Source organism: Mytilus edulis, chromosome 1, assembly GCF_963676685.1.
Source record: "Mytilus edulis chromosome 1, xbMytEdul2.2, whole genome shotgun sequence".
In the NCBI taxonomy this organism is placed as follows: Eukaryota; Metazoa; Mollusca; class Bivalvia; order Mytilida; family Mytilidae; genus Mytilus; species Mytilus edulis.
In genome coordinates, this window is record NC_092344.1 from 78,743,932 (window position 1) to 78,760,828 (window position 16,897).

The following is a 16,897-nucleotide window of genomic DNA, read 5'->3' on the forward strand; positions in this document are numbered from 1 at the left end:
ATTATAGTATTGTATCAATACCCAGTTACCTAATCAAAATGTTATAAAAAAAGCCTGCACATCAACACACCTTAGTTACATACAATCTTGGATGAACTGCTGCAAAAATATACCATTTTTTTCATTTCATATGTGTATTATGTGCACATACATGAGAACTATAAGGAACTATATTTAAGTGTGAATACATTTAGTAACAGTAGCTAACCTGTTGTGTTATTAGGGATGCCAGTGCCGTAGTAAAGATTTAGAACAAGTTCTAATCTTTCCAAAAAAAGTAAATTTTACATTTTTTCATTAATGTGGGATCATGTGAAAGCACATTTATTTTTTTTTTGTATATTTTTGGGTACATGTGTTATGAGCACTTGACTTTTACAAGCAACTTAAATTTCAAGTTTATGCAAGTAATCTTACCATTTGTTCAGTATTAAAATCAGTACTCTTACAGATTGATGAGAATGATATTGAACAATCTTTTTGCTATTTTCTAAGAAATTTGAAAACAATCAAGAGAAATTACTCCATTGTTGAAGAAAGCTTTTACTGTCTTTGAAAAACTTTGATGATTATTTCAGTGAAACATATCTGCCTGTAGTAGTACTATCTTAATCCTCTCATTCATACATAAAACGAAAAAAAATTAGGTTGTAACATTGGAGTTGATATAGTCCAAGATTACTCTGACGTCCAACGGCTGTTTTGCCTGACAAGCTTGGACTAGAGTTGAAATAGACATATATTAAAGGCAATTATAATTCAAAACACAATTGAAGTACAGACTCTTTGTAAGGGCTTGTCACCAAAAAACTGTGATTAACCCTGGCACTTCCTTTTTCCTCATTAAGATACCTCCATGAACTTGTGACAAAACACAGAACTTGGCTTTGTATACAATCAAACAAATAACCATAAGAAGTAAGAGAATTTTAATTAAACTTAATCTTATAACAAGCACTTTATATGTTTTGAAGCTTTAATACAATAAAATATACTCATAATACATTAAATTTGCTCTACGTCTCAAGCAGTGATATGTTTAATTTGCTAAATATAACACCAACATCTGTGCACTTTACTTGAGCTTAAAATGGCACATTCATTTTAATTTACCTTCCTTAGCCTAGACATAATTGTAAAATGTCTGCTAAAGTAAACTTTTATTTCTCAAGTTAATTGAACTCATTACCTATTCCAGTAAAACTTAAACAATTTTGTTATAAATACTTTAAAAGCATTAAGATTATGTTACCAAGCCTTTCATTATTTTTTGGTCATATTACTTAATTTTCTTTTTTCATTATTCAAGAGAACAAATTAGGATAGCAACATGATGCCAACATTTTTCAAAGCTGAAGTTTTATAGCTGAAATATAATAAATGATGTATATTTTAACATTTGATTATTGCTTTCCCAATATTTGTTCCTTTAAATAGTCCCTGGAATGCTGTATACATATTCTCTATACCCTCTGTTACTGTCTCTCTGTACTTCATTTTACCCTGAAAAGTATCACATAGTATATATATATATATATATATAGAGTCTATAAGAATCTACCAACCAGTAAACTTAATAGGTATTGGATCATCAAAATTGACAATACTACACAAACAGGAAAAATTATATGAGTCTGAAAGATTTTGTAACAATACCGATAAATAGATCTGTTCAGTTTTTCCATCTTTGTGCAATGATATTCAACACTTTTTAGTGTTTTGTTTTCCATCTATTTATCGGTATTGTTACACAATCTTTCAGACTCATTTATATATATATATATATATATATAGATTGCCTAACAATGTAATTTTAACACACTATTTAGTATGTAAATATAAGAATGTTTAAAATATTTACAAAATGATGAAAATAAACGCAATATTTCGCTAGACCAACTAGCTTTATCAAGCGTGCATCTATCCAGGTGAAATCGGATGTAGATGATAAGAAACTTTTGCTGCTCAACGTCTGTGTTGCACTGAACTGCCTTCAAAATAAGAAAATTTTGCAGCTCAATGTATATGACCTCTTGCATTTAGCTGCTTTGAAAATAAGAAAATTTTGCAGCTTAATGTACATGTTGCACTTGGATTTAGCTACTTTAAAAATACATAATTGGTAGTTGAAGTTAGCAACGTCCATTGGCCAATATTACGGGATAAAAAGGACGATGCTTTGTTTTAAATTATTCTTTATCTTTCCTGTATCTTTTTTCGTCTTTTTCGTTAAGACCATCAGGTTCTAAAGTGTGGAGTTGGTGGATCCAAAAGTTTTCTCTTCTCCTTCTCGCCGTGGTGTCCCATTCGGTGTTGACTTCTATAATTTGGAAAGTGACATTATCAAAAGGATGTTTCGTTGAACGAAGATGTCTTGTGAGAGGACAGTTTTTGTTGGTTTTGTACGATGAACGATGGTTATTGAGCCGAATATTAAATTTGTCCATTGTTTCTCCCACATACTGAATGCCACAAGTGTCACATGTTAATATATAAATTGAGTTCTCCGTTTTACAGTTGGAATTAGAGTAGATGGTATAATTTTGTTTAGTAACGGAGCTGATGAAAGAACTGCTTGTATTGGCAGCTTTACAACACAAACAATTCCTTCGACCACATTGTTTGTAGCAACCGGGCGATGGATTAGGCTGCTTGGTTAATACAGATGTCACTAATTTGTCACGGATGTTTTTAGGTCTTCTGAAGGCCATGACTGGTGGTGAAGAAAATACTTTTTTTAGATTTAAATCATTTTCTATAATTTTCCAATGCTTCTGAACAATGGATGACACATTTTTAAAATCAGGATGGTAAGTGAGTACAAGGGGTGTTCTGTTAGCTGCTTTATTCTTATCTTTGTACTCAAGAAGTTCTTGGCGACTAGTTTTGTTTGCTCTTTCGAAAGCGCTATCAATAATGTTGTTATTGTATCCTCGAACAACTAGATGTTTACGAAGTTGTCCAAGTCTAGCATTTTTCGTATTTTCAGTAGAGCATATTCTCTTGATTATCCCGTAATATTGGCCAATGGACGTTGCTAACTTCAACTACCAATTATGTATTTTTAAAGTAGCTAAATCCAAGTGCAACATGTACATTAAGCTGCAAAATTTTCTTATTTTCAAAGCAGCTAAATGCAAGAGGTCATATACATTGAGCTGCAAAATTTTCTTATTTTGAAGGCAGTTCAGTGCAACACAGACGTTGAGCTGCAAAAGTTTCTTATCATCTACATCCGATTTCACCTGGATAGATGCACGCTTGATAAAGCTAGTTGGTCTAGCGAAATATTGCGTTTATTTTCATCATTTTGTAAATATTTTAAACATTCTTATATTTACATACTAAATAGTGTGTTAAAATTACATTGTTAGGCAATCTATAATTTTATTTGTGTAATTGAATTAATCTCTGTACTGATTAATCCACACTCCCATAGATTTGTATGTCATGTGCTGCTATTTATAGGCACTTATATATATATATATATATATATATATATCTTTTAATTGCTTTTGAAATAAAAGGTAAAACAAAGTATGAACAGAAAATATTGAATAAAACCTATGCTTGGGTAGTGATGAATGTAAACAATGTTTGACAGAATGTCACAGTTTCTTAAAAATCATGATGACATACTATGTAACATATGTGAACAAATTTTATATCCCTACTGTAGTTTTATTTTTGATTGAAAAGCTATAAAAGCTTTAAAATTTACCGTATATGAAAAATCATTTTTTGTAAAAAGAAAAAATATTTAAAAGAAAAGTAATTACCTCTTTAATCCATTGTGCCATTTGTTTTTCTCCTTCAGGGTATCTGTCCAACCATTTACCAGAAATAATAAAACCCTGCACAGACAGCTGTTTGAAGAGGATAGTTGGAAATGGTGAAATTCCTACAAATTGATCAATAAAGATAAAAATATGAGCATACTAATATGAAAGTCCATTCTGAGAAAGTGCCCATTTGAACAACACTATGGTAACTAAATTGGGAAAAATACAATCAAGTTTCTGATTGGACTGGAATACAGGAAGTATTTTAATGGAACATGTTGGATTATCCAGACAAGGTCCTTATCTCATTTGCATTAATCTCACCTCATCTCCTTTCAAACTTATAGCTCCATATTTTCTTATGCACCTTATAAATAGTGTTAATTTCATTTATAAAATAAAGTCTCAAGGTTGTTCTATTTTCCATCGTATAAGATATAAATTAGGTTTGAAAGTTATTAAATTTGATGTAATCTACTGTTGTTACCTTCCCTATTCAACTTCACTTTTCTTTCAAAGTTTTGCTACCAATCTATTATGGATTTCCTTTAATTTTCAGTTTGTTTGTAGGTTTTATGAACATAACTGCCTTCATTGGGCAACAAAAAATAGTACTTGCACATCATTCATCAGGTACCTGATAAAAAGTTGACTCATTGGCAATCATACCACATCTTTTCATTTTTATATTACCCCCTAACATAGAAATCCATTTATCTCTCTGGAAAATTTACTTTAAAAAATAAATATAATAGTTACTATCAACAACTAACTATTAAATAAGGGATTGTCTTTATATCTTACTGTCAGGTGCCAGTTTGTGCTTATTATTTTCTATTGTTAATAACCTTCCTGCTATTACTGAGGTGTGAAACAAGCAATTATATCTTGTATTTGTTCTAATAATCAGGCAACTACACTTAATTATTGTTCATGTTGCATCCTATGGGTCCCATATCCCTCTTTTTCCAATGTTATACATACTGACCTTTTGGTTGTTCTGTTGCATTATAGCCTGAGATGGTACCACATACTGAAATTCTCCCAAATGTTTTCATGTGTTCCAGGACTGTTGTTGTAAACTCTCCTCCTACCTAGTAAAAATAATGATAAGTGTTGTATACAGGATGTACAATTAACTGTAGCACCTCATAACTAGCAGGTGTCTGAGGCATCTTTAGATTATATTTTTGATGATGCCTTTTCCTCAACTGAGTTTGAATAAGTGTTATTTTTGATGACGAGTGGGAAGGTTGAGTACAGAAAACATTAATTTTACCCAACCATGTCAATGTGCCTATCCCAAGTTAGGGAGATCATTGTGGATAAATCACATACCCGATTTCCTGTATTTCTATTTGTCAGTAATTTAAACAAATTTCCCTTTGATCCTTCGTTTTATGATTTGTATTGGAAAAAGAACTTTAAAATACTCTTAAATATTAGGCAATGACATTATGTTCAATACAAAATTGTCAAATTTTTCATGTCTATCTGCCTCAATTTATAATGGAAAAGCACATGGAATAATTCATATTTAAACGAACAATTATCCAAATATTTCATAGAATAACTTCAATAGTGTTTTTCAACTACTTTATGAAATTTTATATCCTACCATAAGAAACATATTGCCATTATGTTTTCTGAATCAACATTCTATAAGAACTAAACATAGTAATTTTTATTTCCTAAAAGGAGTTTTATGGCGTTGATTTTAAGGCCACGTTTTTTTAATTTGTTGGTTTATGGATTTTCCCCTTGAAAAAGTCGGATCGGTCGGTCGGGAAAAAAAAAGAAAAAATATCTTTCAAGACAGAAAAATATGCAAAATAAATATATATTTCACCTTTCTAACAATATGTTTGTTATGCTATTTTGTCATCATTTCTTAAATTTTAGTTCAATGAAATATTATTGCTCATCTGTCATAAACATCGCATGGCATTGTCTAATAATTTCCCGTAAAAAAGTGTGTGCACGGACAAAGACGAAATTAAATCGTCATTTCACAAACAAGAAAAACAGATTCATGTAGCTCTTAATCAATTCCAGAAAACTTGGTGAATAATGATCTTAAAGCACGAAAACTGATAAAGAAAAAAAATGTAAAAACATCGTACGAAAATAAGTTTTAACACACCTGTCAAAAACGTAATAGACTCGTCCACCGGAAAAACGAAAATATCGGGTTAATCTGTTGTCATGCATTCCCGTTTTTTTATCCAAAAGGACGATATTTTTAATTATCTATGAAAAAATAAAATTCCAAATGATTAGTTAATACAGTATTCAATACTTTAACTTGATGTCTTCCACCTGTCCACATTTAGACAAGTCTATTTCTATGAGATGATGCATCTTACAGACGGATGATAAATTAGGGAAACGAACTTATTGTGTAATTGGTTTTTAACACAGGTTTCGTTTCGCAAAATTAATTGCACAAACGACATTTCAAGGTCAGTTATAATTGATTCGTCTTTTTTAGAAACGTAAACTGGAAGTTTTATTTTTCACAACAGAAAGTGTTATCAATTTTGTTAGTGAATAAAGCATTTCATTTCATAAAAAAAAGGATATTTTAATTATTTTTCAGGGATAATGCATTTGTTAGGGTCGGCGGGAATAAAAAAGCATGAAAAGTCATTTTTATTTTTATTCTGGAAATCGGCAAAATTGGGTCGGCGGATCCGTAAACCAACAAATTAAAAAATCCTGGCCAAAGTCTAAAAAAATAAATGTAAGACATGAAAGCTGTCAATTTCATATACTGTTTTTGTTGAAGTCTTGATTAACACTTACATTATCAAAATAGCAATCTATTCCTTCCGGAGCAGCTTCTGTTAATGCCTCATCTAACTTGACTGTTTTATAATTGTAAGCATAATCGAATCCTATATCCCTTAACCACTGACATTTCTCCTCTGTCCCTGCAAAGCCTATTACCTTACATTTCTACAAAGGAAAAGTTAAACCAACTACATAAATAGAGATGTATAAATTAATTACCACCAAACAAAGTGAATTTGGTTCTTTTAAATACACCAGGATTATTTATATAACTACTTTCTATGGTATATTGTTTTCTCATTGTTGAAGGTCATATGGTTGCTTTTAACTGCTTACATCCACTTCATTTTAACTTTGGCAGTTAGTCGTCTAATAGCAATCATACCACATCTAATTATTTTTGTATCAATTAGATATAAATATTATGCTAAGAAAGAGACCAAGTAGGTCTGTGCAACAACTCTGACATGACACCATAACTGAAAAGGTAAGTAGAAAGGCAAACTCATCAGATGTTGATACCATCTTTGACATATTGGGGTGGGCAAAAAGAGACTCTAGAGCCTGTGTTGCTAACCTGGATGTATGTGCACTTTCAACAATGACCTCTCTCCAAAATTAAGGATTAGAATACATTCATGAATTATCTCTTTACTGATGATCTTGTACTTACTTACTTCCATTTTCTGTTTCAAGTTTCTCTCTAACTGTTATAGTTTAACATAATATGAACAAATTTGGTAAAAATCATCATTTTATGGGAAAATGTTGTTAGCTACAGAAATTTCAGCCATGTTTTAAATATATGTATGTAGATCTCATCTTTTTTTAATTAAGTATGTAAAAATACCTTTATCTTCGCAATCTGTCCCACCACACTGCCAACTGCACCAGAAGCAGTGTTCACCAAAACTGTTTCTCCCTCTGATGGTTTACATATTTCAAGAAAACCAAAATAACCAGCCATCCTGTAAACACCATTATTTTCATTAGATCAGGTGAATACACTACAAGATAACTTTCAAAATTCAGCCCAACAAGAATGTGTCCATAGTCCACTGATGCCCCATCCACACTATCATTTTCTATGTTCAGTGGACCATGAAATTGTGGTAAAAACTCTAATTTGGCATTAAAATTAGAAATATCATATCATGGGGAACATGTGTACTAAGTTTCAAGTTGATTGGACTTCAACTTTATCAAAAACTACCTCGACCATAAATTTAACCAAAAACTTAAACCTGAAGCGGGACAGACTGACAGACAGACGGCAAACCAATGAACTGAAGAACTGATAACAGGATGGACGAACGGACGTACAGACCAGAAAACTTAATGCCCATAAATGGGACATAAAAATATAGGTCCACTACCTATTTTGGGCGAATTTAGTTCTCAAAATTGTGCAAATGCAAATAAAATTTAGAATGGAAATTGGCCCTTAATTGGTCTTCAACACAGCAAGTAAATAGACTATAAAAGATTTGTTCTCTGGTGGTTATCAAAAAACAAAAACTTATCTATCCTTTCACTCATTTTTGCTAAAGTACTTTAAAGCTTGAAATATCCCCTTGAATTTTAAGAAAATAAAGGTACCGGTACTACAATGATAAGAAAATCTGCCAGGTTCTAGATCTAGTTCTTGAACTTGACAAGTTCAATATTTCTGGATTTATCATTCAAACTATTTTGTCATCCTGAGTATTCACAGAAACTTACCACTGAAAGTTCAGTAAGGCTGAAGACAAGAATAGCGATCTAGTTACTGGCATACTGCTTATCGAGGCCTACCAATAACGTTGAAAACATAATCAAAGTTCAAGGAAACAAACCTTACCCAGGCATTCCCACAACACCAAGAGCTGTAGACAAGGGAAGATCTCCAAGCTCTGGCATATGACGAGTCAGTTTTGAAGTGACTGTATGTGTTCTCCATCCTGCATGGGTACGTACTATTGTTCCAACTGGATAGTGACTGTTTTTACTTTCTATCACTCTGGAATAATGAAGAGAAACAATGCTGGTAAAAATACCACACAAAAAAAAATGTCTTTTTCATTCACTGAAAGGATCATCATTTTCAAACAGTTTATAACGCTTACTACAAAAAAAGAGAGACACAGAGGGTCACTACATACAAGAATACCATTGAATTAAATTTAACGACACATTGAATCAAATTTACTGATGCCATCATTGTTTGGAATAAGTATGTTACAGATAACCATAGAGTGTTCCATTTGTCACAGCCATAATGTGACTAATTGCCAAAATTTTAAACTGTAATGAGCAGCACGATGGATTCCAATAGAGGAGCAGTAACTAGATATCCTGCCTGCTCAATTTTAGTTTTTTGTTAAGAGTTTTGTGAACTATTCTTTGGTTTTCCTTTTCTTTTGGGATGTTGCTTTTCTCTCTTCAAATTATGATTTTTGATTTCTCCATAGGTATCTTCTCATTTTTGTATATGTTAACCCTAAAGGTTTTTCTCATTTAAAGGCCAAAACAGGTTTTAAAGTTTTTATTTTTTTTCCTTTTTGTCATGCAAGAATTTCAATACTTCATTGCAAATCAGGGTAATCCAAGATTTACATCGGTCCAACTTGTTTCACAAAGGATAGGCGAACGGCTAACGGCGTACGCCGTATTTTGACTCAAAACAAGTAAACCGGCATATCATCCAACATTAGGAAAATAATAATTTAGCCTTTAAATCTGCATTTTTGCATAATTACATATTTAAGGAGTTTTATTAAAACATTGACGAAAATATTCATGCTTTAATATTTTTATTATCTTAATTTAATTGTATTTTAGGTTGTCATTGCTTTGTTTTTAAAGAAATTTTCTGTTTTGTGATAGGTTTAAAGATTAATTATTATGTTTTAAAAAAAAGAACGTGTTCTCTTCACCATCTTCGAAGTATGAAGATAAATTGCTTATAAAAATAATATTTTTTCGTTTACTGGTTGTTTTTCAGTATTTGTAACCTTTAGTTTTTCTCACTTACACTCTTTCCGCCATCTTGAAATGAAAATGCGCCGCCTTCGCCTGAGTCCTGAGATAGGCGAGGGCGGCGTAAGCCGTTATTGCGCACGCATCCAAAATTTTATGAAACAAGTGCACCGGGCGTTCGCCACCGGCGAAAGGCGTACGCCTTTTTCCGGAAACAAGTAGGACCTTTATCAAAGACCTTAATGTCAAGTTATGGAGCGCCACAGCTGTCTTATGTGGAACTCTGATATTACTCTATGTGTTTTATTATTACTTAATGATATTTTGTCTTTACTTAATATGGTTTTGACATAACGTGAGGATGTTTTAATATAACTCAATATGGAATAGTCATTACTTAATGATATTTCGATATTACACGATATGGTTTCGTATTGACTTGATATAGTTTTGTCATTACTCGATGTGGTTTCACCATTATTTAATATGGTTGTTTCATTAGTCAATGTGGTTTTAACATTACTTGATGTGTATGAGACCTAACGTAATGTAGTTGTTTCATTACATGATGTGGTTTTGTTATTTCGTAATGATGATTTGTCTATTCTTTATATGGTTTTAATATTACGTAATGATGTTTACTAATTTGACGATTTTACACTACTTGATGTGTTTGTTTCATTATTTGATGTGGTCTTGCCATTCTTTGATGTGGTTATCCCATTACTTGATGAGGTAAAACCATGTGACCAATTCGGAAAAACCTGTTCTATTTTTAGATAGATTTCCATGTTGTATGTGCCTTGAATGCGTGTGGCCATCCATCTAATTAGTGTTCAAATTAAAGTTCGGGTTACTGATTGAGTTAAACTTTGAGTTTGTTTTCGAATTCAACTCATGCTTAGAATTAAAGTTCTAGTTAGCATTGAGTTTTGAGTTGGGCTTTGAGCTTGAGTCACATTTAAAGGCAGAGTTCTAGTTGCAACTTTGAATTTGAGTCACTTCTTGAGGTAGAGTTTGAGTAAGATTCGAATTTAAGTCTCATTTAGATTAATTAAGATTTCGAGTTGAAATTCGAGCTATTTTATATGTCTTTTTGTGTTTGTAATTAAATTTTCTATCGCGGAACAAGGGCTTTTGCTAGGGCTTATGAAAAGAGGGCTCCAGGATATGCGTACTAAATAAACAATTTTGCAGTATACAAAACGCAACTTAGGAGTTAAAAAAATCCTATGCAAATCAAGTATGCAAAAAAAAAAGTTCAATGGAGGAAAGGGTTAAAAAGATTTTTAAATATGATTTACATTAGATATAAGCTTTTCGATATTGCTTCGTTCTTTTATTTGTGATTGGCTCTATACAATTAGGGTCTGATTAGTGTCTGCTAAAGATAGCAGCTGGATTTTGCTTGAAGGCGATGATCACTAAAAATTGTTTTGCATAAATTTTACTGGCTTCCAGGAAATTGTTAGTTGCTTAGCATTGCCTGACAGAAGATTGGTAGTTTTTGTCATGAAGTGTTTTTGTGAGAAAAGCTATCTAAGTGATATGTTATAATAACTGTACAATATATATATTCATCATTTACTTGACACTTAAATATACCTTGCAATCTGCTCACCAATCATAGCATCTCCAACTTTAGCTCTATCTGATACAAAAGGTCTGAAATCATACAAATGGTTTTGTAAGCAATAAAGATCTATTGTAGACAATAATAAAGCCATAAACACTTGAAAAAAACTTTGTTAAATGCATAAATTGTTAAATATTACCTATCATAATTTAATATAACTGTAGATCTATTATAAGTTTGAATAATTGGATAGCTAAGCTTCAATTTAGACAATGACACATAAAATTTCCTAAATATTTTCCCATTTACTGTAATGAAAATCTCTTTTGTAATTAAAACATCTTATATTCAATAAAATATATGTGAAATTAATGTACATTGTTAGTAAGATTCCATTGGAGTTGGGAGATAACGTAAAACATCTGACATTATTTTTAATATACAAGTCTTTTAAAAAAAAAAATTGATTACCTCCCATTGAAACTTCCTAAAAATGTATTGTAAGATGTTTTAATTCAAATGATGTCTGATTCTTATGAGTATAGAAGACTTTTGGAAAAGAAAAATTGTATGCAAGCTTAGTTTGGACATTTTTGTCTTTTTTATCATTTTTAAGGCAGTTCAAAATTACTATCTATCATTATCTTAATCATGATAATAACAATAAAATTTCTATACAAACTGTTGGATTGATTCTTCATCATGACATTGAAGTGGAATAAAAGTCTTATATCCAATGCATAGATTACCTTAGCCATTTTTAGCACAACTTTTTGAAATTTTGAATCCTCAATGCTCTTCAACTTTGTACTCTTTTGGATTATAAATATTTTGATATAAGCGTCACTGATGAGTCTTATGTAGATGAAACACACGTCTGGCTTACTAAACTATAATCCTGGTACCTTTGATAACTATTATAGGACTGTCAGTATGCTTTATTTTATCCCCTTGCTTTTTCATGACTTGACTGGTTTTCAACAGCAGTTTATTCAAATTTCTACCAAGTTCAACAGTTTGGTTTTTATAAAACAAATTGCAATTTGGTCAGAATTTTGAATAAGTTTCAATAGGTGAAGAGCAACACTTACAGTCAAGTCACCGTAGTATAGCATGGTATAGCATGGTATATAAAAGTGAACAGGAAATTGAGTTGGGACAAAATTCATTTCATTGAAAAGGCTTTCTCCTCCACAACAAGATGTGAATAATGGGCTAACATATTTTATAAAATTATATAACACTCTGAAGTACCTCATGTATGGATCCACTGACAAATATAGTGCTTCTATTAACATTTCTGAAAAGAAAATAATAAGATTAGGCAAGATTGATCATCATGACATCTTAAAATCAATTAAAATTTACTAGATACTATAAAATTTTAAAATTCATTACATTTAAAACTTATAACAAGCAGTTCAACAATAATACACTTATGATACTTTTACAGGAACACACAAGTACCAAATATATAATATATATTACAAAAATATCATGGTATATTGGTCAATCTTGTTTTTTCTATGACAATAACCAACTTTTATCTGTATCTGAGTTTTGTTTTAAAATTCCTATCTATAAACGTAAAATTTGTAAGGGTCTCCTGGAACCCATTGTCTTGCCTCCTTTTGCTGTTAGTTGCTGGCTCAACAAAAATGGGGAAAAAATTATTAAAATTTTTCTCTAGATTATCTTTTAATTGTAAGAAGCTTCTGTCCATGTTTAGAAGAAATTCAGAAAAGTTTAAGAAAGTTGTTAAAATTTCATAAACTTTAACAACAGAATGACGATATAAGACAAAATCTATATTTTACCCCTATGTTCTATTTTTATCTATGGTGGCAATCTTGGTAGGTTGACTGGGTCATTGAACACATTTTTAAACAAGATACCCCAATGATGATTGTGGCCAAGTTTGGTTGAATTTTGCAGATAAGTTTCAGATTTTCTAAAAATTAACGTACAACGATAACAAACTAAGGACGCCAAGTGATGAGAAAACTTCACCTGGCCCTGTGGGCCAGGTAAGCTAAAAAGGCAGAACAACACATTTGATAAGGATTAATGGGAGGTGGTTTGGATGCTTACCCCACACCAAATCTTTCTGAACAGTTTCCACTTGTATTTCATCTATGTAATATGAAACAGAAGGGCACCATGCTCATATGGCCATGGGGATTTTCGCTATACGAAGTATGCAGGGTTAATTGATTGATTGTTGCTAGCTTAACTTCCAGAAGAAAATATTTCATGCATATTCATGAGGATGGGATGCAGTAATTAACATGATTAAATATGTTCAATGGGAAGCAACAAGCAATGTCATCCCTTTCAATGGGATGCAGGTGTAGAGGCAAAGGGTGTGATATAAATATATATGAACATGTGTCACAAAATAATTCTGTAAATACTCATATACCATGAGAGGAGTCATAGAGGTGCTAGCTTTTATTTAAGCATTTAAAGTTTATCACCACATCATTTGACCTATTAAAAGGAGCTTGCATGTGCTTTCAGAGGAGTTAAACAAATAAATCAAACAACACTAAACTATTGAATACCATTGGGTGTCATCAACATGTCAGCTATAACAAAAATTATACAACAGTCATGACAGTAACTGAATGAACAAAACACAAAAATTAGAAAAAATAACCTTTTAACTGGATATGCATATATGGCACTAATAAATTCTGTAAAATGGTGTTTTAGGCTTTTTTCTCAATTTGATTCAGTTTAAACTTTTAGTTTATTTACCATGTTTACCATGTTTACCCCCGCAGTTTGTCCTATTTAAAATATAGCGAATATTCTAAAAGCAAGATCTATAAATATAATCTTGCCTCCTTCCTTTAAATCAGGCAAATCTTCTTCCACAAGTTCCAGATCATCTTCCTTTGGTTCCCCATGAAACATTGCCTTTATCTTCCATACTTTTGCTTTCACCATTGTGTATAATCAGACTGTCTTTCTTCACAAAGTACTTTCCTACAATATTAATTAACTTTGTAGAAGGTCCTTAGTCAGACCTAAAACAACAACACTTTACATGGACAGGGGCGTAGCTTACGTTGAGGCAACCGAGGCAACTGCCTCAGTAAAAAAAAAAGAAAAAAAATATTTTCCTTCACTGTATTTTCTTTTAAATGATTACTGCAACAAACTGGCTACTAAACAATAATGTAGCAACTTGATATGTCTTGTTGGCGCGGTTATTGATTCATATTGATTCATACCCTTTACGAATTATTACAGACTTATGGGAACATTTGAATTAATTTTCCCTCCTCTACTTGGAAATACCCTTTACGGTAAAATAAATATTTGATAATCACATTCTAAGCATTCAAACCCTCATTTATAAGGGTTGACATGTTCCCCTACGATTATGTTCATTGACTTTGGTACTAAACAAAACAAAATATGCATTTACATTTATACATTATAGTGCACAGAAAATAATTTATAAGATGTGGTTCACAAGTTTTATTATCGCTATTTTAAATTCATAGTTCGTTTTCACAAGCAGGGAATTTAAAATATTTAAAGGAATCACTAATTCCAGAGAAATATGTCTGTTAGTTAATACATAATGTCAGTTTATATATAAAAAAAATCAATCAAATACTGTTCATTTATAATGAAGACTTCAGAATACAGTAAATGTTAGTTATTCGCCGGTTGTCATGTTCATCGTGATGAAAAAAAAAGTTAAAAATCATTCAATATGTAATTTCAAGACCTTCGAAGGAATACACCACGAAAACAAGTGCCTTGCTACACTTTACATGTAGCATATGTTTTTCTCCTTGTTTATCCTGAAATTTGTTTGTTCAATGCAGCAGTCATTTTGTGGGGATTATCTATGATTCGTTGATTCGTGACCTACGACCAAACAAATTATCATCACAAAACTTATTACAAATAAACCTTAATATTTGCGTTTTTTTTCCCTGTATTGAACATTTTGTACAGGTTTCTTCTATCCACTGAGCAAGGTCATGATTTCTTGTGATATGACGTGTGATGTACAGCCAACTATATTAGAGTGTACTACAGCTTGGAAATATATTGGGAGACATTAGGCATTTGAGCTGGCTTTCTGCTGGGAACAGTATGTCAATATACAGTATATATGTATATATGTTCCTGCTTTCTGTAACTGCTAGCATGTCAGGACTTTTCATTGGTTGTCTAATGTGATACCTTCACTGTCATATTTTGTTATTTTTATAGCTTTGAGTATAGATAGTAAGGCATAATTAACATTATTATGATGAAATAACATTGAACAGCAACTATTTTCATAACGATTTTTTCTTGTTCAGATTGTAAAAACCTCTATAGCTTCAGCTGACCCCCTGCCTCGGTATAAACAGAAGGCAAGCTACGCCACTGATGGAATAACTATTAAAATAAATTAAAATACAATGGTTTTGTTGTTAAAATTATTCTGCCATTATGTGTAATTAGCACAAAATTTTGTTTTTTAGCACTTAACCAAATTTTAATGATTACTTAAATGAGGGATTGTTACTCATTTGGAAAACACTTCCCCATTTGATGGTTTGTGCCCAACCTGTTGAAATTATTCTTTTTCCTAATATCAGAGACATATAATACAATAGACCACTTTCGAGTTCATCCGTCTGAAACTGTTCAGAAAGATTCTACGCAGGGTAAGCATCTAAACCACATCCCATTAATCCTTATTAAATCAATTAATTATGACGTCATTTACCAGATAGAGGGGATCGCCTGTATCCCTGCACTATTAACGTTCATCAAGCATCTTAGAGATCGTCATTGTGCAGGATAAACTACATGTAGAAATAATGGATGTTATGTAAGTACTTAATTGCAATTCCCTAATGACAGCAGTGCTGATTGTCCATTATGAGAATTTAATTTGCCAAATAATTTGTGCAATATAGTATTATAGTTTTCCAACCACTCGCTCAACATTGGAACGGAAGTGACGATGCCCCTAAAAACACAAATGATGTTCACTGAACATCAGAGGTTTTTTTTATGTATTATATTTTTGGTCAATGAATTATTTTATCGATTATTATTTGTCTATTATATAAAATTATTAGGAAAAAGAATAATTTCAACAGGTTGGGCACAACCCATCAAATTGGGAACTGTCTCTGCTAATATCATGAATATATTATTGTGTAATAAATATTTTTCGTTTTAACATTTAGGTACATCTGTTACATTGTAATAAGAAATGTTATTCATCTTCATTTTTTCCATTATTACAGAAAGCACATTACCTTTCTTCTCTTGGAATATTAAAATGTCTTCATTAAATAATTAAAGTATGAGCACTTCAAAGTTAAATGCGTAAATTGAAAAATAAAAAAAGCAAAATAGAGATCATGGGGAGTGGGGAGTGAAGTGATGAAATGAGCACAAGTATGATAATCACATCTAGCTCCTCTTTCAGGAACACTATTATGTTTCTCGGTCTTCCAATTACTTGTCACAAACATTTGGAATTTTTAACAGCAAGATAGATAGAAAATCTTAGGCATAGTCTTTTGGGAATCCATTATATAAGCTAAAGTGACAGATTTAGGTATTTTGTGTGACAGGTGCGCGAACACATTTGTACTCATAATCTCTATGACAAAATAAAATATTCAAAACGATCCACTCTGCACATAAGGGTTACTATGCATGTCTGTATACTGCAAATACAAATTATTTAAAAAAAATAATTATACTTACCTACGTATTCTACCTTGTGATTTTCGTAAATCACGAATTTAAAAAT

General features: G+C 31.5%; 1 protein-coding gene across 2 annotated transcripts; it reads right to left on the reverse strand.

Annotated features, from left to right (window-relative positions):
* Positions 1-916: 916 nt before the first annotated feature.
* On the reverse strand, positions 917-16,670 carry LOC139491095 (prostaglandin reductase 1-like). 2 transcript variants are annotated; one of them, XM_071278432.1, is made up of 10 exons: positions 16,395-16,521; positions 13,956-14,100; positions 12,364-12,409; positions 11,139-11,198; positions 8,416-8,574; positions 7,426-7,543; positions 6,588-6,740; positions 4,771-4,876; positions 3,780-3,901; positions 917-1,503 (listed from the first exon to the last, which is right to left on the reverse strand). In XM_071278432.1, exons 2-10 carry the CDS (start codon positions 14,059-14,061, stop codon positions 1,393-1,395), a joined length of 981 nt encoding a protein of 326 aa, XP_071134533.1. In that variant the 5' UTR covers positions 14,062-14,100; positions 16,395-16,521; the 3' UTR covers positions 917-1,392. The 2 variants fall into 2 exon arrangements, with proteins under 2 accessions (XP_071134533.1, XP_071134544.1); XM_071278443.1 differs by lacking the exon at positions 16,395-16,521 and adding an exon at positions 16,550-16,670 and having other exon boundaries at positions 1,149-1,503.
* Between the last annotated feature and the right edge of the window lie 227 nt (positions 16,671-16,897).